The sequence below is a fragment of the Anomaloglossus baeobatrachus genome, chromosome 2 (genome assembly GCF_048569485.1).
Source record: "Anomaloglossus baeobatrachus isolate aAnoBae1 chromosome 2, aAnoBae1.hap1, whole genome shotgun sequence".
Lineage (NCBI taxonomy): Eukaryota > Metazoa > Chordata > Amphibia > Anura > Aromobatidae > Anomaloglossus > Anomaloglossus baeobatrachus.
In genome coordinates, this window is record NC_134354.1 from 139,907,010 (window position 1) to 139,924,927 (window position 17,918).

Consider the following 17,918-nt stretch of genomic DNA (forward strand, 5'->3'; position numbering starts at 1 on the left):
CACCAGGGCGCGGGATGAGTTGGGGCGAAGCGCCAGGATTGGCGCATCTAATGGATGCGCCACTTCTGGGGCGGCTGCGGCCTGCTATTTTTAGGCTGGGAAGAGTCCAATAACCATGGCTCTTCCCACCCTGAGAATACCAGACCCCAGCTGTCAGCTTCACCTTGGCTGGTGATCTAATTTGGGGGGACCCCACGTTATTTTTTTTTTTTATTCTTTATTTAAAAATAAAAAAAAAAAACATGGGGAGCCCTCCAAATTGATCACCAGCCAAGATGAAGCTGCCAGCTGTGGTTTGCAGGCTACAGCTGTCTGCTTTACCCTGACTGGCTATCAAAAATAGGGGGGACCCCACGCCATTTTTTTCATTTTTTTTTTTTTTTTTTATTGGATAAATACTAAGCTAGGCACCCTTTAGTGCCACATGAAAGGTACTAAAGGTGCCAGCTTAGAATATGCAGGCGGGGGTAGGACGTTCTATATATTTATTTCAAATCTGTTTTATTGATGAAACTGTTGTCAACATACAAACATATCATTTGTGCAATTACAATACATAAACATCATTTTCTCAATGCCGGGATAACATCCAGAAATTGTTACATTACTAAATTTCTTGGAATTCTTCAAATTATCTTTGTGCTATTACCATACAACCACTTATAAATTATAGGTCAGAATTCCCACTTCTTTTGACTTCCCGTATCCTAATATACTCATTCTCCTTGTGTGTCTATTGTCTTATGAATTATTGATAAATCTTTTCATATAAAAAATGAAACTAGAAAAATGCAGATTAATGTTCAGAAAAGAAAGAAAGAAGAGGAAAGATACAAGCATAAAGAAGAGGAAATTAGAGAGAAGGGGGGGGAGGGGGGAAAGCAAGAAAAGAAAAGAAAAAAGGGGGGGGGAAGGAATGAGACTCCCCACCGTTTCTCAGTTCAAAAAGCTCGCCAAACTCTCCACAAACTCTGGGGACTCCATGAACATAATCCATGGTCTCCAAACTGTAGTAAATTTTTCTGTGTTCCCATTTAGTTCTGCTGTCAGCTCCTCCATTCTCTGGAGGTTTGTCATCTCCTCCAACCAATCCAGCACCGTAGGGCATCTAGTCTGTTTCCAAAATCGTGGGATAATCATACGGGCAGCCGCCAGGCAAAATCGCAACATGTCCCTTTTTTGTGTTTTAATAGCTCCTGGGAGCATAGAAAGAAGAGCAACCTGGGGGGATTTTTCTATTTCACCTCCGCTCATCTTTTTGTACAGGTAGAACACTGAGTCCCAAAAGGGTTGCAGCTTAGTACAGCTCCACCATATGTGTAGCATTGTACCTGTGTCTGTGCCACACCTCCAGCACACATCAGACACAGAGGGAAATATAGCATGTAATTTAGTCGGGTAATGGTACCACCTTGTGAGAATTTTATAACTTTTCTCTTGAGCGGCGCACGCCAAGGAAAGCTTGTGGGTCCACAGGTACGCTCTGCTCCAATCGTCCTCTGCAATATCCTCTCCCAGTTCCTCTCCCCACCTACAGACAAAGTGAGGTTTATCCACCCTATTTCTCTGGTTCAGCATTTTATAAATGAGTGAGATGCCATGTCCAGGTGATGAGCCCTGTAAAAATATTTTCTCAAAAGGAGTAGGGGGTGTCCTCATCCTTCTCTCCCTGTCCTGGTACGAGAGGAAAGATTTCAACTGCATATATTCCATCCAGGAAATCTCTCTCCCTGTGGCCTGCATGGAAGTATAAGTTGGTAGGGTGTGTCCCTGGAGCACGTGACAAAAACGAGTATCATCCGCCCGAGTAAATCCCCCGAATCTATGGGAGTGGAGTCCTGGGGGGAACTTCTTATTACCGAATACGGGGGTAAGTGGGCCCTGCTCCTGAGAGAGAGATCCCTTTTTTATCTCTCCATCCCACATCCCCATCGCTGTCCGCGTGAACTCCATTCCTTTCGCTATCTGGATCCTACTTTCTTTCTCTAACCATGGAAGTAAATGTAAGGGAGTTCCCAGCACATCCTGTTCAATCACCACCCATTGTTTCGAATTACCATGAAAATGCCAGTCCAGTAATCTCGTTAGGATAGCTGCCTTGTAATATAATTGAAAATTTGGGAGCCCCGCCCCCCCGTCACTTTTGTGTCTGGTCAGAGTTTTAATTCCTGTTCGGGGTCTCCTGTTCCCCCAGACAAACCCAGACAAGGCTGTCCGGATCTTGGAGAAGTAACTTAGCGGTAGCTGTATGGGTATTGTCTGAAACAGGAACAGGAACCTCGGTAACACATCCATTTTTATCGCGTTTATACGCCCAAACCACGACGTTCTATATATTTGACATCCCTTCATCCATTGACGCTTTTTAGGCTGTGTGTCAACAATCAGGGTTTGCAGCGTTATGGGCGCTGAGTGTTTTCCCTGCGTCCATAACGCTGCGTTGTGCAGTAGAAGCACAGTGGAAGGATTTTTGGAGATCCCATGCCCACTGTGCTTCTTTTCTCCGCAGCATAAACTGACCAGTGGCGTGGCTTCCCGAGCCTCAGCATGTCAATTTATGCTGCGGAGACGAGAGTGTTCTCTGCAGGTAGCATAGAGCTCCACAGCAGCCTGAACCCAAATCGTGGGCATGGGCAGCTGCAGGAAGGCTGGCACTGTGTACTAGACGCCGTGTCGCTGGATCATGGCCACATAGCCTTAGGCCCCTTTCACACGTCAGTGATTCTGGGACGTTTGTGCTTTTTTTTAAACGTACCAGGATCACTGACATACGCAGACCCATTATAATGAATGGGTCTGCTCACACGTCAGTGATTTTTCACTGCACGTGTCTCCATGCGGCGTACCCGCGTGTGCGTGATTGCCGCACGGAGACATGTCCATTTTTTTCTGGCATCACTGATGTCCCACGGACCACGCAGTGGTGTGATCCGTGAAACACGTGCCAGAAAAAAACGTGCTTTTAAAATAAAAAACATTTTAACTCACCCGGCTCCAGCGATGTCCTCTGCAGCCCGTCCTCCCTGTTCCTTCTGTGCCGGCTCATTATTGTCGCGCATATTCATGATGCACGACACAGCCGACCCGGAAGCAGCTGCTGCGGGGGTCAGCGCCGGCCGGATGCTGCACCGCGGGAGCGATCAGCACCATGGAGAGCGGGAGCGGGTGCAGGTGAGTTAATCTCTAAGTGCAATCACGGGCCACAGAGAACGGAGCCCGGATTGCACTTAGACAACCCACGTGTGCCGTGATTCACGGCACACGGAGGGACATGTGCGTGTTTTACACGCCAGTGAAAAACGTCAGTGTTTTTCACTGACATGTGAAGCGGGCCTAAAAGTGAGAATATTGTTGCTACAGCAACATTTTGGGTGAAGTAGCTGTGGATTCAAAATGCTTAATATACTCCTGAATAAAATCCTTGATGGGTGCAGATTCCAAAATGGGGTCACTTGTGGGGGTTTTCTGACGTATAGGTACCTAAGGGGCTTGGTGCGCGAAGTTTATTTCAACTTTTCCAAAATTCAAATGGTGCTCCTTCCATTCCAAGCCCTCCCATTTATCCAAACAGAATGTGGAGAAGGAAATGACATCACAGGTTTTTTTTTCCAAAGGTCTGTGTTCAACCAACTTTATTATCACTGACAAGTCTTAAAAAACGCACCTAAAAAAACGCATGAAAAACGCATGAAAAACGCATGAAAAACGCATGCGTTTTCGATGCGTTGTTTCTCAAAAAGCATTGTTTACAATTCTCCCCTCTGCCAGAGGGTGCGTTTTTTTCCGCGCGGAAAAAAAAGCAACGTGTGCACATACCCTTACTTGAAACAGAAACCATTGAAACCATGAAATGGCCAGCCCAGAGTCCGGATCTAAACCCAATAGAAAACCTCTTTAAAATCCTTGGTGACAAAGTTATGGCCAAGAAACCCACAACATTCAAAGAACTGTGGGAGAGACTGGAAGAAGAGTGGGCCGAAATCACACCATAGCACTGTGAGAGACTAGTGATGTCATATGGCTGCAGATGTGGTGAACTCATTCAAAGCAAAGGCCTTTACACTTTCTACTTAATCTTTCTCTGTGCTACAGTCATTGCTGTTTTTGAATTATGATCATTACGTTGTGGGCAAAATGAAGGTTTTATGTTGATAAACTTTGGCTCTTTTGTAAAACACTGTTCTAGTGGCATGGAGTACCCATTACAAAAAACCTTCAAATGTTGATCGATGTAGATTTACATTATTTCTGATAAAAGCATGTGATCACACATTGTTCTTTAATTTTGATCTCTAGTGTATTTTGTGAAGTGCTCAAGTCCCTCCTGCAGCAAAACAACCCAACAATATGATGCTGCCACCCCCATGTTTCACAGTTCGGATGGTGTTCTTAGGCTTCAAAGCTTCTACCTTTTTCCTACAAACGTAACGATGGTGATTATAGCCAAACAGTTCAATTTTAGTTTAGTAAGACCACAGGATAAGTCTCCAAAAATTAAAGTCTTTGTTCCTGTGTGCATTTGCAAACATTAATCTGGCTTTTTTTTTTTTTTTTGAATAATGGCTTCTTCCTGGCAGAGTGGCCTTTCAGCCCATGTTGATACAGTACTTGTTTCACTGTGGATAATGACACAATCTTACTAGCTTCCGCCAGCATCTTCACAAGGTCTTTTGTTTTTGTTCTTGGGTTGATATGCACATGTCTGACCAATGCAAGTTCATCTCTGGTACACAGAACCGGTCTCCTTCCTGAGTGGTATGATGGACGGATTCCCATCTTGTTTGTATTTGCGTAGTTTGTACAGATGACGGAGGCACCTTCAGGTATCTAGAAACTGCACCCAAGGATGAACCAGACTTGTGCAAGTCCACAATTCTCTTCCTGAGATCTTGGCTGATTTCTTTTAACTTTCCCATGATGCTACGCAAAGAATCAGTGTGTTTCAGGTCTGCATTAAAATACATCCACAGGTGTCTCTAATTAATTCATATTTTGCAAATAAACCTATCAGAAGACATGCCATCATATGGGCATAGTGCTATTCGTGAATGTAAACTTTTGACTTTGCAGAAAGTAATAAAGTTGCCTTAATATTCTCTCTCTGATTATTCTGGCTTTTGGCAAATATAAATAATTCTGGTTCCTAATTGACCTAAAACGAGAGAGGTTTATTCTGATTCCATGACAGTGAGAAAAACCTTCAGATGTGTCTTTTTAGATAGTGGAGGGAAACTTCTTGTTTCAACTTTATGAACACAGGCTTAGTAAGGAAACTACCAATCATTGTATTTGTGGTTAGGCCAAGTGAGTTGCTTATAATATAATGGTGTATTTCTTTTATTAATGAAGTTTAATCTGGGTTGGGGGGTTTATTCATACAGGACATATTTTATTTTGCTGTAATAATAATTTTACAAAAGTAATTTGTAAGAGTCTGGCCACAAAGTGAAGTTGTGGTTGAAATTTTAACAAGAGTACGTTTGTCTGAGTTTTACATTATTGCATGCTTTATTAATGAACTAGCAGGCTGGTGCCAAGGAAATTCTGCTCATGCTGGCACATTCTGTATAGTTGGCACAAGGGTCTTTACTAGTTACTCCTTACAATTATGAATCCTTTGTTTTGTTTGTTAGCAGTAATACAATATACAGTTAACAATGTTCTGTTGAAACACGGCTTCCATAACGAAGACCAAAGAAGTGAATGCCAAGTACGCAGTGGTGCTGTCTTCTGGAGCCCTGTTCGTACACCCTCTTAGACTACAGTTCCACTATTCAGGCCGAAAGCATAAATCACAATCTGTCTTTCGTAATAATAGGTTGCACAAAACAATATAACTTTAATGCGATTAATATAAATACAATCTGGAGAAAGAAGAGGCCAAAAGGTTGTTGGAATAAATAGAAGTATAAATTGATTCTCCAACAAACCCCAATGCTCCAGCTTGCATCTTTTCTTTGATTTCCCTGGTCAGGGTGGAATCACACGCTGCAGATATCTTCCAGAAATTCTGCAATTGCTCCACCCATGTGAAGTAAAGCTACAACATGTGAATAGGTGCTAACCAAGTACACAGCTTCTGCGTCTGTATCTTCCTCTCCTAACTCAGGCCCGTGTCACACATCCGGCATTTCGCCAGATTGCCGGATCCGGCACACTCCAGTTCAGTGCAATACTGTACAGTGGCATCGCGGCAACCTCCAGTCACATGCTGTCATGCAATTGTACATTATTGCACTGTACTGGAGTGTGCCGGATCCGGCAATCCGGCGAAATGCCAGATGTGTGAAACGGGCCTTACCTGTCTTTTTGTTCCCATCCCCTTCTTTGTGGCGTTTCACCAGCTGTCAGTCTCTCATTCCCTTTTTAGATCTTTTGCAGCCACAGTCGGCCTTTTTCACGCTCTCCTCCGCAAGTTATCAGTGTTTTTCTTATTTTCCTTGTTTTGTAAGGGTTCATTCACACTCTTCATTTTCTGTTCCTTAGCTATTGCTAACCGATTGTAAACAAGACTATCACTCTTATTTTTTGCCCTTCACACCTACAGACAGGTGTACGGGCACAGAACGGTCCAATCTGCCAACCAGTGAAGGTTCAGTCATCGGCATGTTTAAACAAGGCAATAATTGGGAGTAAGCGTTCTCGTGCTTCATTTGCGTCTGATGGCCTGTGTGAATGGGCCTTACAGCTCTAGAACATCTGGTCAGTTTCCTTCCTATTGGCTCTGATGGACACCTTATAATCTGTCCTCCATGCCTCACCTTCTGCTAAAGCTGCATTCTCCCACAGGTCAAGTTCTCACATTGAGGGTTTACACACAGCAAATATGTCTTGTATCTTATTACAGAATCCAGGCTGGAAATTTGAGGCTGACACTCACATCACTCCCATTAACAACAATTAAGGGTACTTTACACCCTGCAACATCGCTACCAATATATCGTCGGGGTTACGTCGTTAGTGACGCACATCTGGCGCCGGTAGCGACATCGCAGCTTGTAACACTAATGAGCGACGATCACCGATCGCAAAATTGTTCCAAAACTGTGATCGTTGACACGTCGCTCCTTTCCTTAATATCGCTGCTGTCACCGGTACGATGTTGTTTGTTGTTCCTGCGGCACCACACATCGCTATGTGTGACACCTCAGGAATGACTAACATCTCCTTACCTGCGTCCACCGGCAATGCGGAAGGAGGTGGGCGGGATGTTATGTCCCGCTCATCTCCGCCCCTCCACTTCTATTGGCCAGCCGCTTAGTGACGCTGCAGTGACGTCGCTATGACGCCAAACGCACCTCCCCCTTGAGGTAGGGATTTTCCGGCGGTCACAGCGACGTCGCTGACAATGTATGTGCGTGTGACGCTGCGGTAGCAATAATGTTCGCTACGGCAGCGATCACCACATATCGCTGGAACGACAGGGGCGGGTGTTATCGCTCGCGACATCGCTAGCAATCGCTAGCGATGTCGCAACGTGTAAAGCACCCTTTAGTCTTATGTTATTCTGTAGAGCTAAACTTCAGCTTTTCTTGGTGGAATTGGCACGAATAATAAACTTTATTACTGTGGATGGCAGCACAGTTAACAATCTTTTCTTTTTCTTCTCGCTGCATGTGAATATGGTGAAATACGGGCACAAAATCCACGGCTAAATCCTCTTCAATTTCTCAAATTGTGAACTAATGATCTCTTGTCAGTGATCTATGGCAGCTATGCTCCCAGTCACAACTCCTCCATTGTTCCTTGAAGTTCAGTTTTCGGCCCGTTTTCCCATTACATAATCCCAGTATGTTTTGTTTTCAGCTTCATTTTAATACTGATGACATAAGGTAGTAATGGAGTGTTCATCTCTACTGTGGTATCCTCTCCATACCTCAAACTAAGGGTACATTCACTTGTAAAGCCACAGAGACATTTGGTGCAGATTATACAGATTTGGTTGCGAATTCGTAAAAAATAGCTGATCATGTCCAATAAACCTTTCCTGCGCTCTCATGGGAATGATTGCAATGCGTGTACTGTTTATTTTGGGGGTGGGGGGATTTTAAAATTACCTGTGCATATTTTGACAACCCTATTAAACTAAATGGAGAAAATCTACAACCGAACTGCAATATAAGTTGACAAGCTGGAGATAGAAAGAAAAAAAAAAGAGAAAATGTTAGCACCATGAGGATAAGATTTGTTGCTACTGTAATTTCTTGTGGTTTTTCCATTCAAAAATCTGAAGCAATTCTTGTAATATAAATGTACCTTAAGGTTATGTTTGCATGCAGTGGTTTTTTTTACGGTATTTTTTTCACCCATAGAAAGCAATAAGAAAAGAACTTTAAAAATAAACCCTCTCCAAAAACATGCTGGTGTTAGTCGCTACTTTTTAAACTTCGTTTTAGTCACACACCCCCCAAAAAACAACTAAGACTATGTTCACACTAGAAAAATGATTTTTCTTAAGAAATTTCTTAAGAGTGAAGGATTAGTGCACCTGCGTTAAAAAAACGCACCAAAAACGCACCTGCGTTTTTGCCGCGTTTTTGGTGCGTTTTTCCCGCTGGTTGCTCCCTGCGTTATTGTGCCAATTATCTATGGCAAATAACGCAGTTTGCTGCAGAAAAGAAGTGACATGCTCATTCTTTTTCTTAAGAAAATCTACTGAAAGAATTTTCTTAAGAAAAAAAACGCAGTGTGCGCACAGCTAATTTTTTTTGCCATAGGTTTTGCTGGGGAATGTCTGCAGAAAGGTTACAAGAATTTCTCAAGAAATTTCTGCAGCAAAAACGGACCAAAAACGCAGGTAAAAAACGCAGTGTGTGAACATAGCCTTAGGCCTCGGTTCCACTTGCGCATAGCTTCTGATGCTAGAGCATCACAAGTTTTATGCTAATGACCCTCTGCTGCAAGCATCATCCCAGGGTCATGCATCTGTGATCCGATCTTGCAATCACATTACAGTTGTGGAGGGGGAAGGAGCATTTTCTCCCTCTCTTCCACAGCCTGTCTCTGCGTACATTGCACTGCAGTCGGATGACATGTGAGTGCAGTGCGATGTTTCACATGCTCACTTGTATGGGGGTATGTGAGCTGAGACTCGCTGCCAAACGCAGGATCCTGCAATTTTTTTCTCATGCCGCTATGGCATGAGAACTCAAACGCATATCGATGCTGCCCCATAGATTTGCACTGGTGCGAGTGCAGTCCAATGTTTTATCGGAATGTGCAAATATCGTTTGTACAAAATGCAAGTGGAACCGAGGCCGGATAAACATGTACTGTGGACAAATGTACAGGTAATCCGCACTAAAAAAAAACCTTGCAAAAAGAGTGTCAAACGCCATGAAAATGCTGCAAAACAGACGGTTTGAATGCAGTTTTATTACTGCCAGGAGAGCAGGTGTTGGTTGCAGAGAAAAAAAAACAGCAAAAAAATAGGCTATGTTCACACGTTTTTCCATTTTCATGGCTGGTGAGCTCCCTTGAATTGTCCAATTTGTTCACAAAGTACCTTTTATGTTTTAACATATTTTCCATGGTCATAATGCAGCTGTGATTTGGAATATTCAGTGTTTGCATATTATAGCGTTTCAGAATGCAGCTGTGTTTTTCTCGGTTACATTGACTACTCGTGACGGATCGCTCCTGGTCACTCGTCTTATTCTGTTTGCAGGTGCTGGGTAGTTTTGTTTTTTTTATACTTGTAAGTTTTTGAAAACTGTCCTACCTCGGTTTCCTCAAACATCTTTGTTTGTAAATGTATAATTTTTGTAAAATTTAATAGGAAAGAACATTTTTACTAACCCTGCATGAAAAATTGAAGTTTATTGAGATTTATGACCTTCAAGAAAAGAACTGTAGTTCTCAAGATTTGATCTGATGAACGCAGTGTAACGTGTGACTGTAGCCTGCTTGGAAAGGTCTGTGCCTGACATGTACTGAATGCTCATATTTAGTAGAATCTTTTAGGGGTGCAAATGAAGAAAAAACATTTTATTTGCATATGTTGTGGGGGGGGGTTTAACCCCTGCATGCAGCACAGGGTGTCACTGTCGGATTCTAAGATTTATTTATTTTTCTTAATTATGTTTTTCATTTATTTTATGTTTTAACCGAATTGTTTTTCTGGGGTTTCTATTGCCACAATAGTTCAGATTTAGACGATGAAGACTATATGTGTGCATTTTCAGCAGAGAAAACGTCTGTAATTTGTTATGTACTATTAGTACTACACTACATTCTCAATGTATCATCAAATACATGAATTGTGACAGGAGCTCGTGAAACTGTATTGTGCCTTTAAACCAAGGCAAACCTGTGATAACTGCTCTGGTTGGCTAGATACACCAGTCACTTTTTGTGAGCAGCTTTTTATAAATTATACATGTAATGTCTCAAAATGGAACAAAAGAATACAATTTAATTATTAGTTGAATCGTGTAATATAATTCTTATGCAATATTAATGTTCTGATATGTTGTGCAGAATATCAGTGAACGCTCTCCTTCAGCACAAGGTCCAGACTTGCTGAGGGCACTACGAGAGTTGGAGCAGCGCTGTAAAGATCTGAAAGAAGAGAATATCATATTGGTGAGAGGTTTTTTTTTTTAATTTTTTTTTAATCTTTGAAATTTTGATTTTCATAATTGGCTGTATAGAATACAAGTACATCTCATATTCCTGTATAGAGTCTAATAATTAAACTGATATGCATACAGTTCCTTGCAAACGTATTTACTCCTCCTTGGATTTTTACCAATTTTTGTTACATTACAACCTGTGTTTTTAAATATTTTTGTAATCCAATCTGTGTGTGATGCATCAGGACCAAATAGTCTAAGTTGGTGAAGTGAAGAGAGAGAAATATATGCAAAATTTAAATGTATGTGTTAAAATATAAAAAAATTGCCATGTGCATATGTATTTACACCTTGTGCTATGAAGCCCCTAAAAATTTCTCGGGCAAACAATTATCTTCATAAGTACACACCTTTTCTGAAAGGCCACAGAGGCTGCAACACCATTAAGTAAAAAGCACCACTAACCAAACACCATAAAGACCCAAGGAGATCTCCAAACAAATCAGAGACAAAGTTGTTGAGAAGTGCAAGTCATGGTTGGGTTCTAAAAATATAAACCAATCTGATGATTCCCTGAAGCACCATCAAGTCCATTATCATCACAAGTCAGGGCATTAATCAGACAGGCAGCACAAAGACCAAAGGTAACCCTGAAGGAGCTGCAGAGTTCCCAAGCAGAAACTTGAGTATCTGTACATATAACCACAATAAGCTGCACACTCCATAGACCTGGCTTTTATGGAAGAGTGGCCAAAATACGTGTTTACTTACAGCCAAAAATTGGAAGGTTCATTTTGAGTTTGCCAAAAGACATGTGAGAGACTCCACAAATGTATGGAGGAAAGTGCTGTGGTCAGCTGAGATCAAAGTATTTAACTTTTTTGGCCATCAAAGTAAACACTATGTCTGGCGCCAAACCCGCACAGCTCATCACGCCAAGAACACCATCTACCCACAGTGAAACATGGTGGTGCCAGCTTCATGCTTCGTGATAATCTTTTTCAGCAGCAAGGAGAGGGAAAATTGGTCCAAGTTAAGGGGAAGATGGATGGTGTAAAATCTGTTTTTCTGTCAGCGAGTTGAGACTGGGACGGAAATTCACCTTCCAACAAGACCATGACCCAAAGCATACTGCTAAAGCAACACTTGAGTGGTTTAAGGGAAAACGTATTGAAGTGGCCTAGTAACAGCCCAGACCTTAATCCAATTGAGAATCTGTAATCCGACTTGAAGAGTACTGACCACCAGCGGAAACCATCTAACTTGAAGGAGCTGGAGCAGGTTTGCCTTGAGGAATGGACAAAAATCCCAGTGGCAAGATGTGGAAAGCTCATAGAGACTTATCCAAAGTGACTTTCAGCTGTAATTGATGCAAAAGGAAGCTCTAAAAAGTACTGACTTTCGGGGGGTGAATAGTTATGCATACTGAAGTAAGTTTTCAGTTTTGTCTAATTTGTTGTTTGCTTCGCAATAAAATGAAAACTATTCCAAGTTTTAGGCGTGTTCTTTACATGAACTGATGTAAACCCTGAAGAAAAAAAAAAGTAAAATTCCAGGTTATAAAGTAGCAAAACACGAAAAAATGCCAAGGGGTTGAACACTTTCGCAAGACACTGTAAATAAGCTGTATTTGTGAACCTGTGAAGACCCTTATTTAATGTTGGATTACCTATAGTCTTGAGCGTTATTAAACAGAATAGAAATATTGGCCTTTTTCTATGTTACACATTGGCACTCAATTTTTTTATACGTAGCATGAGACTGTGAGTAAACCACTGTCCAGCCTCAGAGTCCAATTTTGAGACTTTTACTGGCTAAATCTGTGTAATCAGCAGTGATGTATTTACACTATTCATGTGCAGCCAGTGTTTGTCATTTTTCTATTCAGACGTTTGCCAATAACTGCAAGGCTTCAACATATCCCGGTGATTTTGAGTTTATTTACTTGACACATATTTTATGATGATTGTAAATTAAGGTTATGTTTTGCGTTTATTTATAAATATAATCAGAAATTTGACACATTTCTAAAAATTAGCAATGTTCAAAATTGAATGATTATCTCTTTTTAAACCAGATAGTCCCTCCTCACAAAATAGTTAATACATAACCTTTCCCTCCTGTCTGCTTTACATCAGCGCCATCTGTAACATTTTCTTTTATTTTCTTAGGATGTTAGAAGTTTTAAAATTGTATTAGTATTTATTTATTTTTTTCAAGGAAATTTATAAATCTTATTTTTAGAGATCTATTTAGTTTTAAAGAGACTTTGGGAGACCTATATATTGGAAAACCCCAACATGTGACACCATTTTAAAAACAACCCCCTCAACATATTCAAAACTGCCATCAGGTACAGTGGGACCTTGGATTAAGAGTAACTTGGTTTGAGAGCAATGGTTTGCAAGAAGAGCAAATACTCACTGTGCACACGTCCGGTTCTGTCCTTTCATCGCACTCTGACCCGGTCTAGAGGTAACTTTCTGTACATATATCCGTTATACAGTATACTATTGTACAGTATATACTATATAACATGTCTATGAATTTGCATTTGTGGATACAGTATTGCACTTTTTCGGCTAACCAGTGCAGCACATTGCTTGTATTATACCTCTCGCACACCAACAATGCTATTGTAAGCTAAAGTACAGTTTAATTTGCTGTACATGTTTTTTACTGTACCATATGTATTTGTGTACTGTGATAATTTTATATGAATACAGTAATTATTTTGTATTACTGTAATCAGTTTGTATAAATACAGTAAATATTTTTGGGTTGTGGAACGCATTGTCTGTGTTTCAATTATTTCCTATGGGAAAATTTCTTTTGATATAAGTGTAACTTGGTTTAAGAGCACACTCCCGGAACCAATTATGCTCGTAATGCAAGGTTCCACGGTGTTTTTATTAACCTTTCATGTGCTTCTCAGTAGTTCATGCAATGTGGCTTGACTGGAAAGAGAAGTTATTTTTACCACTTAGTGTTGCTGACTTCTGAACAGTGTCATTTATTGCTGGCAGACTTGAAGGGCATTTGCAATGCAACCATCATAACCACACAATCATGATCTCAGGATGTTCATGGGGAGCCCCCACATTCTGTTAACCCCTTTACAATCAATGACAGACATGGCATGTCATGAGCAGATGTCAGTTTGCTCATCATGACGTGCTATGTCCGTAATGGAATAAAAGTGACATTCTGTGAAAACACACAACTGCTCTGTGCCAGCAGCACCAGTGACAGCTGACCGGCACCGGAAGAGATGCGGGGACCCATTTCAGCAGTCCCTATTCTTGGATTGTTGTAATCAGCCAGTTAATCTGACTGATCAATCCCGGCATGATTGTGCGAGAGCTGCTGAAATACCAGCACTTCCTGCACCATTACTTCCGTAGCTCAGCTGACAGCCAAACTAACCTTTTATTGGCACCCCCGTGACTAAATCAAGAGGCGCCGATGGTTGCCATCGCACCCAGAGGTCAAACAATTGTATGGTGGCCTGTTAAAACCAGCTATAGGCAAGGTCTAACAGGCATTCTGTCAGTGTGATTTGACAGGTCTTATGGATTGCAATACTTGTCTTTTGCAATCCATGAGACCAGTGATCAGAGCGAATTCCAGTGAAATGTTCGTTCCCAAATTTAAATGCCTCTCTTCTGAGCCCCACAGTGCACCTAAAGTGCAGATAGCGTCTACATGTTTGGCATTTCTGTAGCGAGTAAAGCCCTGTTAATTTACGGGCTGCAGGTCTCCAGAAGCCCAAGCTGGGCACATTGTATGAGCACAATGTCAGATTTCCAAAAGTGAAATAGCGCCCCTTCCCTCCCAAGACCTGCCTTGTGGCCAAACTGTACTGTAAAAGTAGTTTCTGACAACATATGGGGTATTGTCGTATTCAGGTGAAATTGTGTAATAAATTTGCCATCCATTTTCTCTTGTTACCGTTGGGAAAATTAAAAATTTGAGCCTTCAAATTAATTTTTGCTGAAAACCCCCGTAGTTTTTCATTTTTACCGCCCAATATTATAAAATTCTGTTAAGCATTAATGGGTTCAAGATACTTGTCACACCCCTAAATAAATTCCTTGAAAGTTGTAGTTTCAAAAATATTATCACTTTCGGCGGGGTCCCTTCTGTTTTGGAACATCAGTAGCTCTGCAAACGTGACCATTTTGTACTTTAAAAATCAAGTGATGCTCCTTCCCTTCCAAGTCCTGCCGTGCACCCAAACAAGAGTGTCTGACCACATATGGGGTATCCCTGTACTCAGGAGAAATTGCACAACTGATTATATTGTGCATTTTCTCTTCTGACCCTTGTGAAAATAAAAAGATTGGGTCTAAAGTAACATTTTGAGGGGAAAATGTTTGTTGTTGTTTTTTTTTTTTTTTTTTCAGTTCGTTATAAAATTCTGTGAAGTATCTTTAGGTTCATGGTGCTCACCACACCTCTATATAAATTCCTTTAGGGGTCTAGTTTCCAAAATGGGGTCACTTGTGCAGGGTTTCCAATCTTAAGACACAACATGGCGTGTACATCTATTGCAGGCAAGTTTTTGTCAGTCAAATGGTACTCCTTCCCTTCCGCTCCTGTAGTCTTCCACCACATATGGCGTATTGACTCAGGAGAAATTGCACAACACATTGGTGCATTTTGTTTCATTACTCTTGTGAAGATGCAACATTTTGTGGGAAAAAGTAAAATGATCATTTTTTTTTTCCTTCCACATTGCTTTAATACCTAAAGGGTTAATAAACTTCTTAAATATGGTTTTGAACACTTTTGAGGGGCGCAGTTTTAAAAATGGTGTCATTTTTGGGTGCTTTTTTTTTTCAGTGCAGATTTGTCACAAAACCTGAAAAGTTTCCCAGCAAAGTGACTGAGAATCCTGGGGTGCTGTGCACACGCGGAGTATTTTTTCCTTGCAGATTTGTTGCAGATATAAATCTGCAGCATGCCAAGTCTTTCAGCGTTTCTTGCTGTAGATTTCATCCATACTAGTGTATGTAAAAAAAAATCGACACCAAAAAAGTACATTTTTAACGCTGTATTTTTCCTACCAAGACATGCCAAAATGGTGCTGAAATGTATACGCCAAATATTTTACGTGTACACATTCGCTAAGGGGTTGCAGGGCCATGGTCTGTGCCAACAGCAATCTTGATGATATTCACTTTATATTTCAGGTAAGTTTTAAGTCATATTGGTGGTCACTGATGGGTTAAAATCTTCATTGTTCCCTTATAGACTGCAGCAGGTTTTCTTCACATGGCTTTAGGCCCTGTGCGCACTAGAAAATGGAATTTTCTTAAGAAAATTCCGGACCCTCTGAAAGATTACCGCACCCGCGATAAAAAAACGCAGCAAACCGCAACCGAAAACCACATGCGGATGAGTCTAGTCACAAATCGCAAACATGGCGTTAAATGATCACCCACTCGTACTAGGAATATAGGGCACTTGTGTGAGAGCATGCATGACACACTGTCACGATTCGTCAGTCGCATAGTGTGACAGCAGACTATTCTTTTCAGCCAGGAATACCCCTTAAATTACTATATATGGAAAGGTCTGTTTTGATCTACTTAGACCACAGAACATTTTACATTTGACTGTATTCTGTCAAGAGGAGGATTTTTATTTTATTTTTATTTTTTTTAGTTTCTTTCTCCTTGTCATTTTTTGAGCCGTTAAAGCGGTGACTAGTGAAGCGGCAGCACAAGTGGTAGTGTGACAATATAATTTCCACTCAAAGCTGTTCTGTTCATGCCACTAACAGCAGTAAAAAAAACACATTGCTACATTGGATGATGGTGCTAAAAGATATAAATTGTAAATGTGTTCTACAGCAACCTTTTGTATCTTTGTTATATCACCTGAATCTCAAGAGCTTGGATCCAAGATTATAAATTAATACTAAGGCTATGTGCCCACGTTGCGTATTTGTATGCAGTTACGCTGCGTATTGCACTGCAGCGTAACTGCATGCGTCCTGTGTCCCCAGCACAATCTATGAAGATTGTGCAAATTCCATCCACACGTTGCGTTTTAGAATGCAGCGTTTCGGCTGCTGCCAAGACGCTGCGTTCTAAAAAGCAACATGTCACTTCTTTTGTGCGTTTTGGTTGCAATGTTGGTCTCTCTCTCTGTCTGTCTGTCGGTCTCTGTCTCCCTGTCTGTCGGTCTTTCTCTCTGTCGGTCAATTCCTCTTCCCCCCCTCTCTCGTACTCACCGATCACTGACCGAACACTGGCGCGGCGCTGCACGGCTATCACACTGCGGCGGCTTCTCCAGCTTTTGAAAATGACGGCTGCTCATTAATCAATCACGTATTCCCTGCTTCCTCTGCCCACCGGCACTTATGATTGGTTGCAGTCAGACACGCCCCCATGCTCAGTGACCGCTTACTCTTTGCAACCAATCACAGCCGCCGGTGGGCGGGTCTATGTAGTGCAGTAAAATAAATAAATTAAAAAAAGGCGTGCGGTTCCCCCCAATTTTGATACCAGCCAAGATAAAGTCACATAGCTGAAGGGTGGTATTCTCAGGATGGGGAGCCCCACGTTATGGGGAGTTCCCCAGCCTAAAAATATCAGCCAGCAGCCGCCCGGAATTGCCGCATCAGTGAGATGCGACAGTCCCGGGACTCTACCTAGCTCATCCAGAATTGCCCTGGTGCGGTGGCAATCTGGGTAAAAAGGAGTTGATGGCAGCAGCCCATAGCTGCCACTAAGTCCTACCTTAATCATTGCAGGCGTCTATAAGACACTCCCAATGATTAACCTGTAAGTGAAAGTAAATAAACACATACACCCGAAAAAATCCTTTATTTGAAATAAGACGAAAAAAACACCCTCTTTCACCACTTTATTAAAATCCCCAAACACCCCGCCAGGTCCTGCGTAATCCACACGAGGTCCCGCGACGCATCCAGCTCTGCTACATGAAGCTGACAGGAGCGGCCGTAGAACACCGCCGCTCCTGTCAGCTCCACGCAGAAACTGAAGGGAACCGCGCTGTCAGTGGAGACGTCACTCAGGTTACCCGCGGCCACTGGTCTCGGGTGGAGGACTTGAGCTGGCCGCGGGTCACCTGAGTGACGGCACCGCTGATCGCGCGGCTCACTTCAGTCGCTCAGGGGATTTGCTGTAACTGGTGAGTCCTTCACGTGTGACCGCAAATCAAGCTGTGGCACACGCACAGAGCCGCGCGATCACAATGAAGTCGGATGAAGTTCATCCGAGTTCATTCTGATCGTGCGTCTCTCTCTCTCGCAGCCAGCCATGCTCTTTTTGACAGTGCGGTCCCACTCTGCTCTGCTGCATCCCCATAGAC

The 17,918-nt window shown here is 42.0% G+C and overlaps 1 protein-coding gene across 4 annotated transcripts in view; it reads left to right on the forward strand.

The window, feature by feature from the left end:
- The window catches only part of TSPOAP1 (TSPO associated protein 1), a 316,942-nt gene that overhangs the window by 143,481 nt on the left and 155,543 nt on the right, over positions 1-17,918 (forward strand). For 2 of the 4 annotated variants that reach the window (XM_075335393.1, XM_075335394.1), the window contains exon 2: positions 10,480-10,584. The exons of the other annotated variants lie outside the window; for them this stretch is intronic. In XM_075335393.1, the coding sequence (XP_075191508.1) occupies positions 10,480-10,584 (105 nt within the window). The remainder of the gene's footprint in view (positions 1-10,479; positions 10,585-17,918) is intronic. 4 annotated transcript variants of the gene reach the window in all.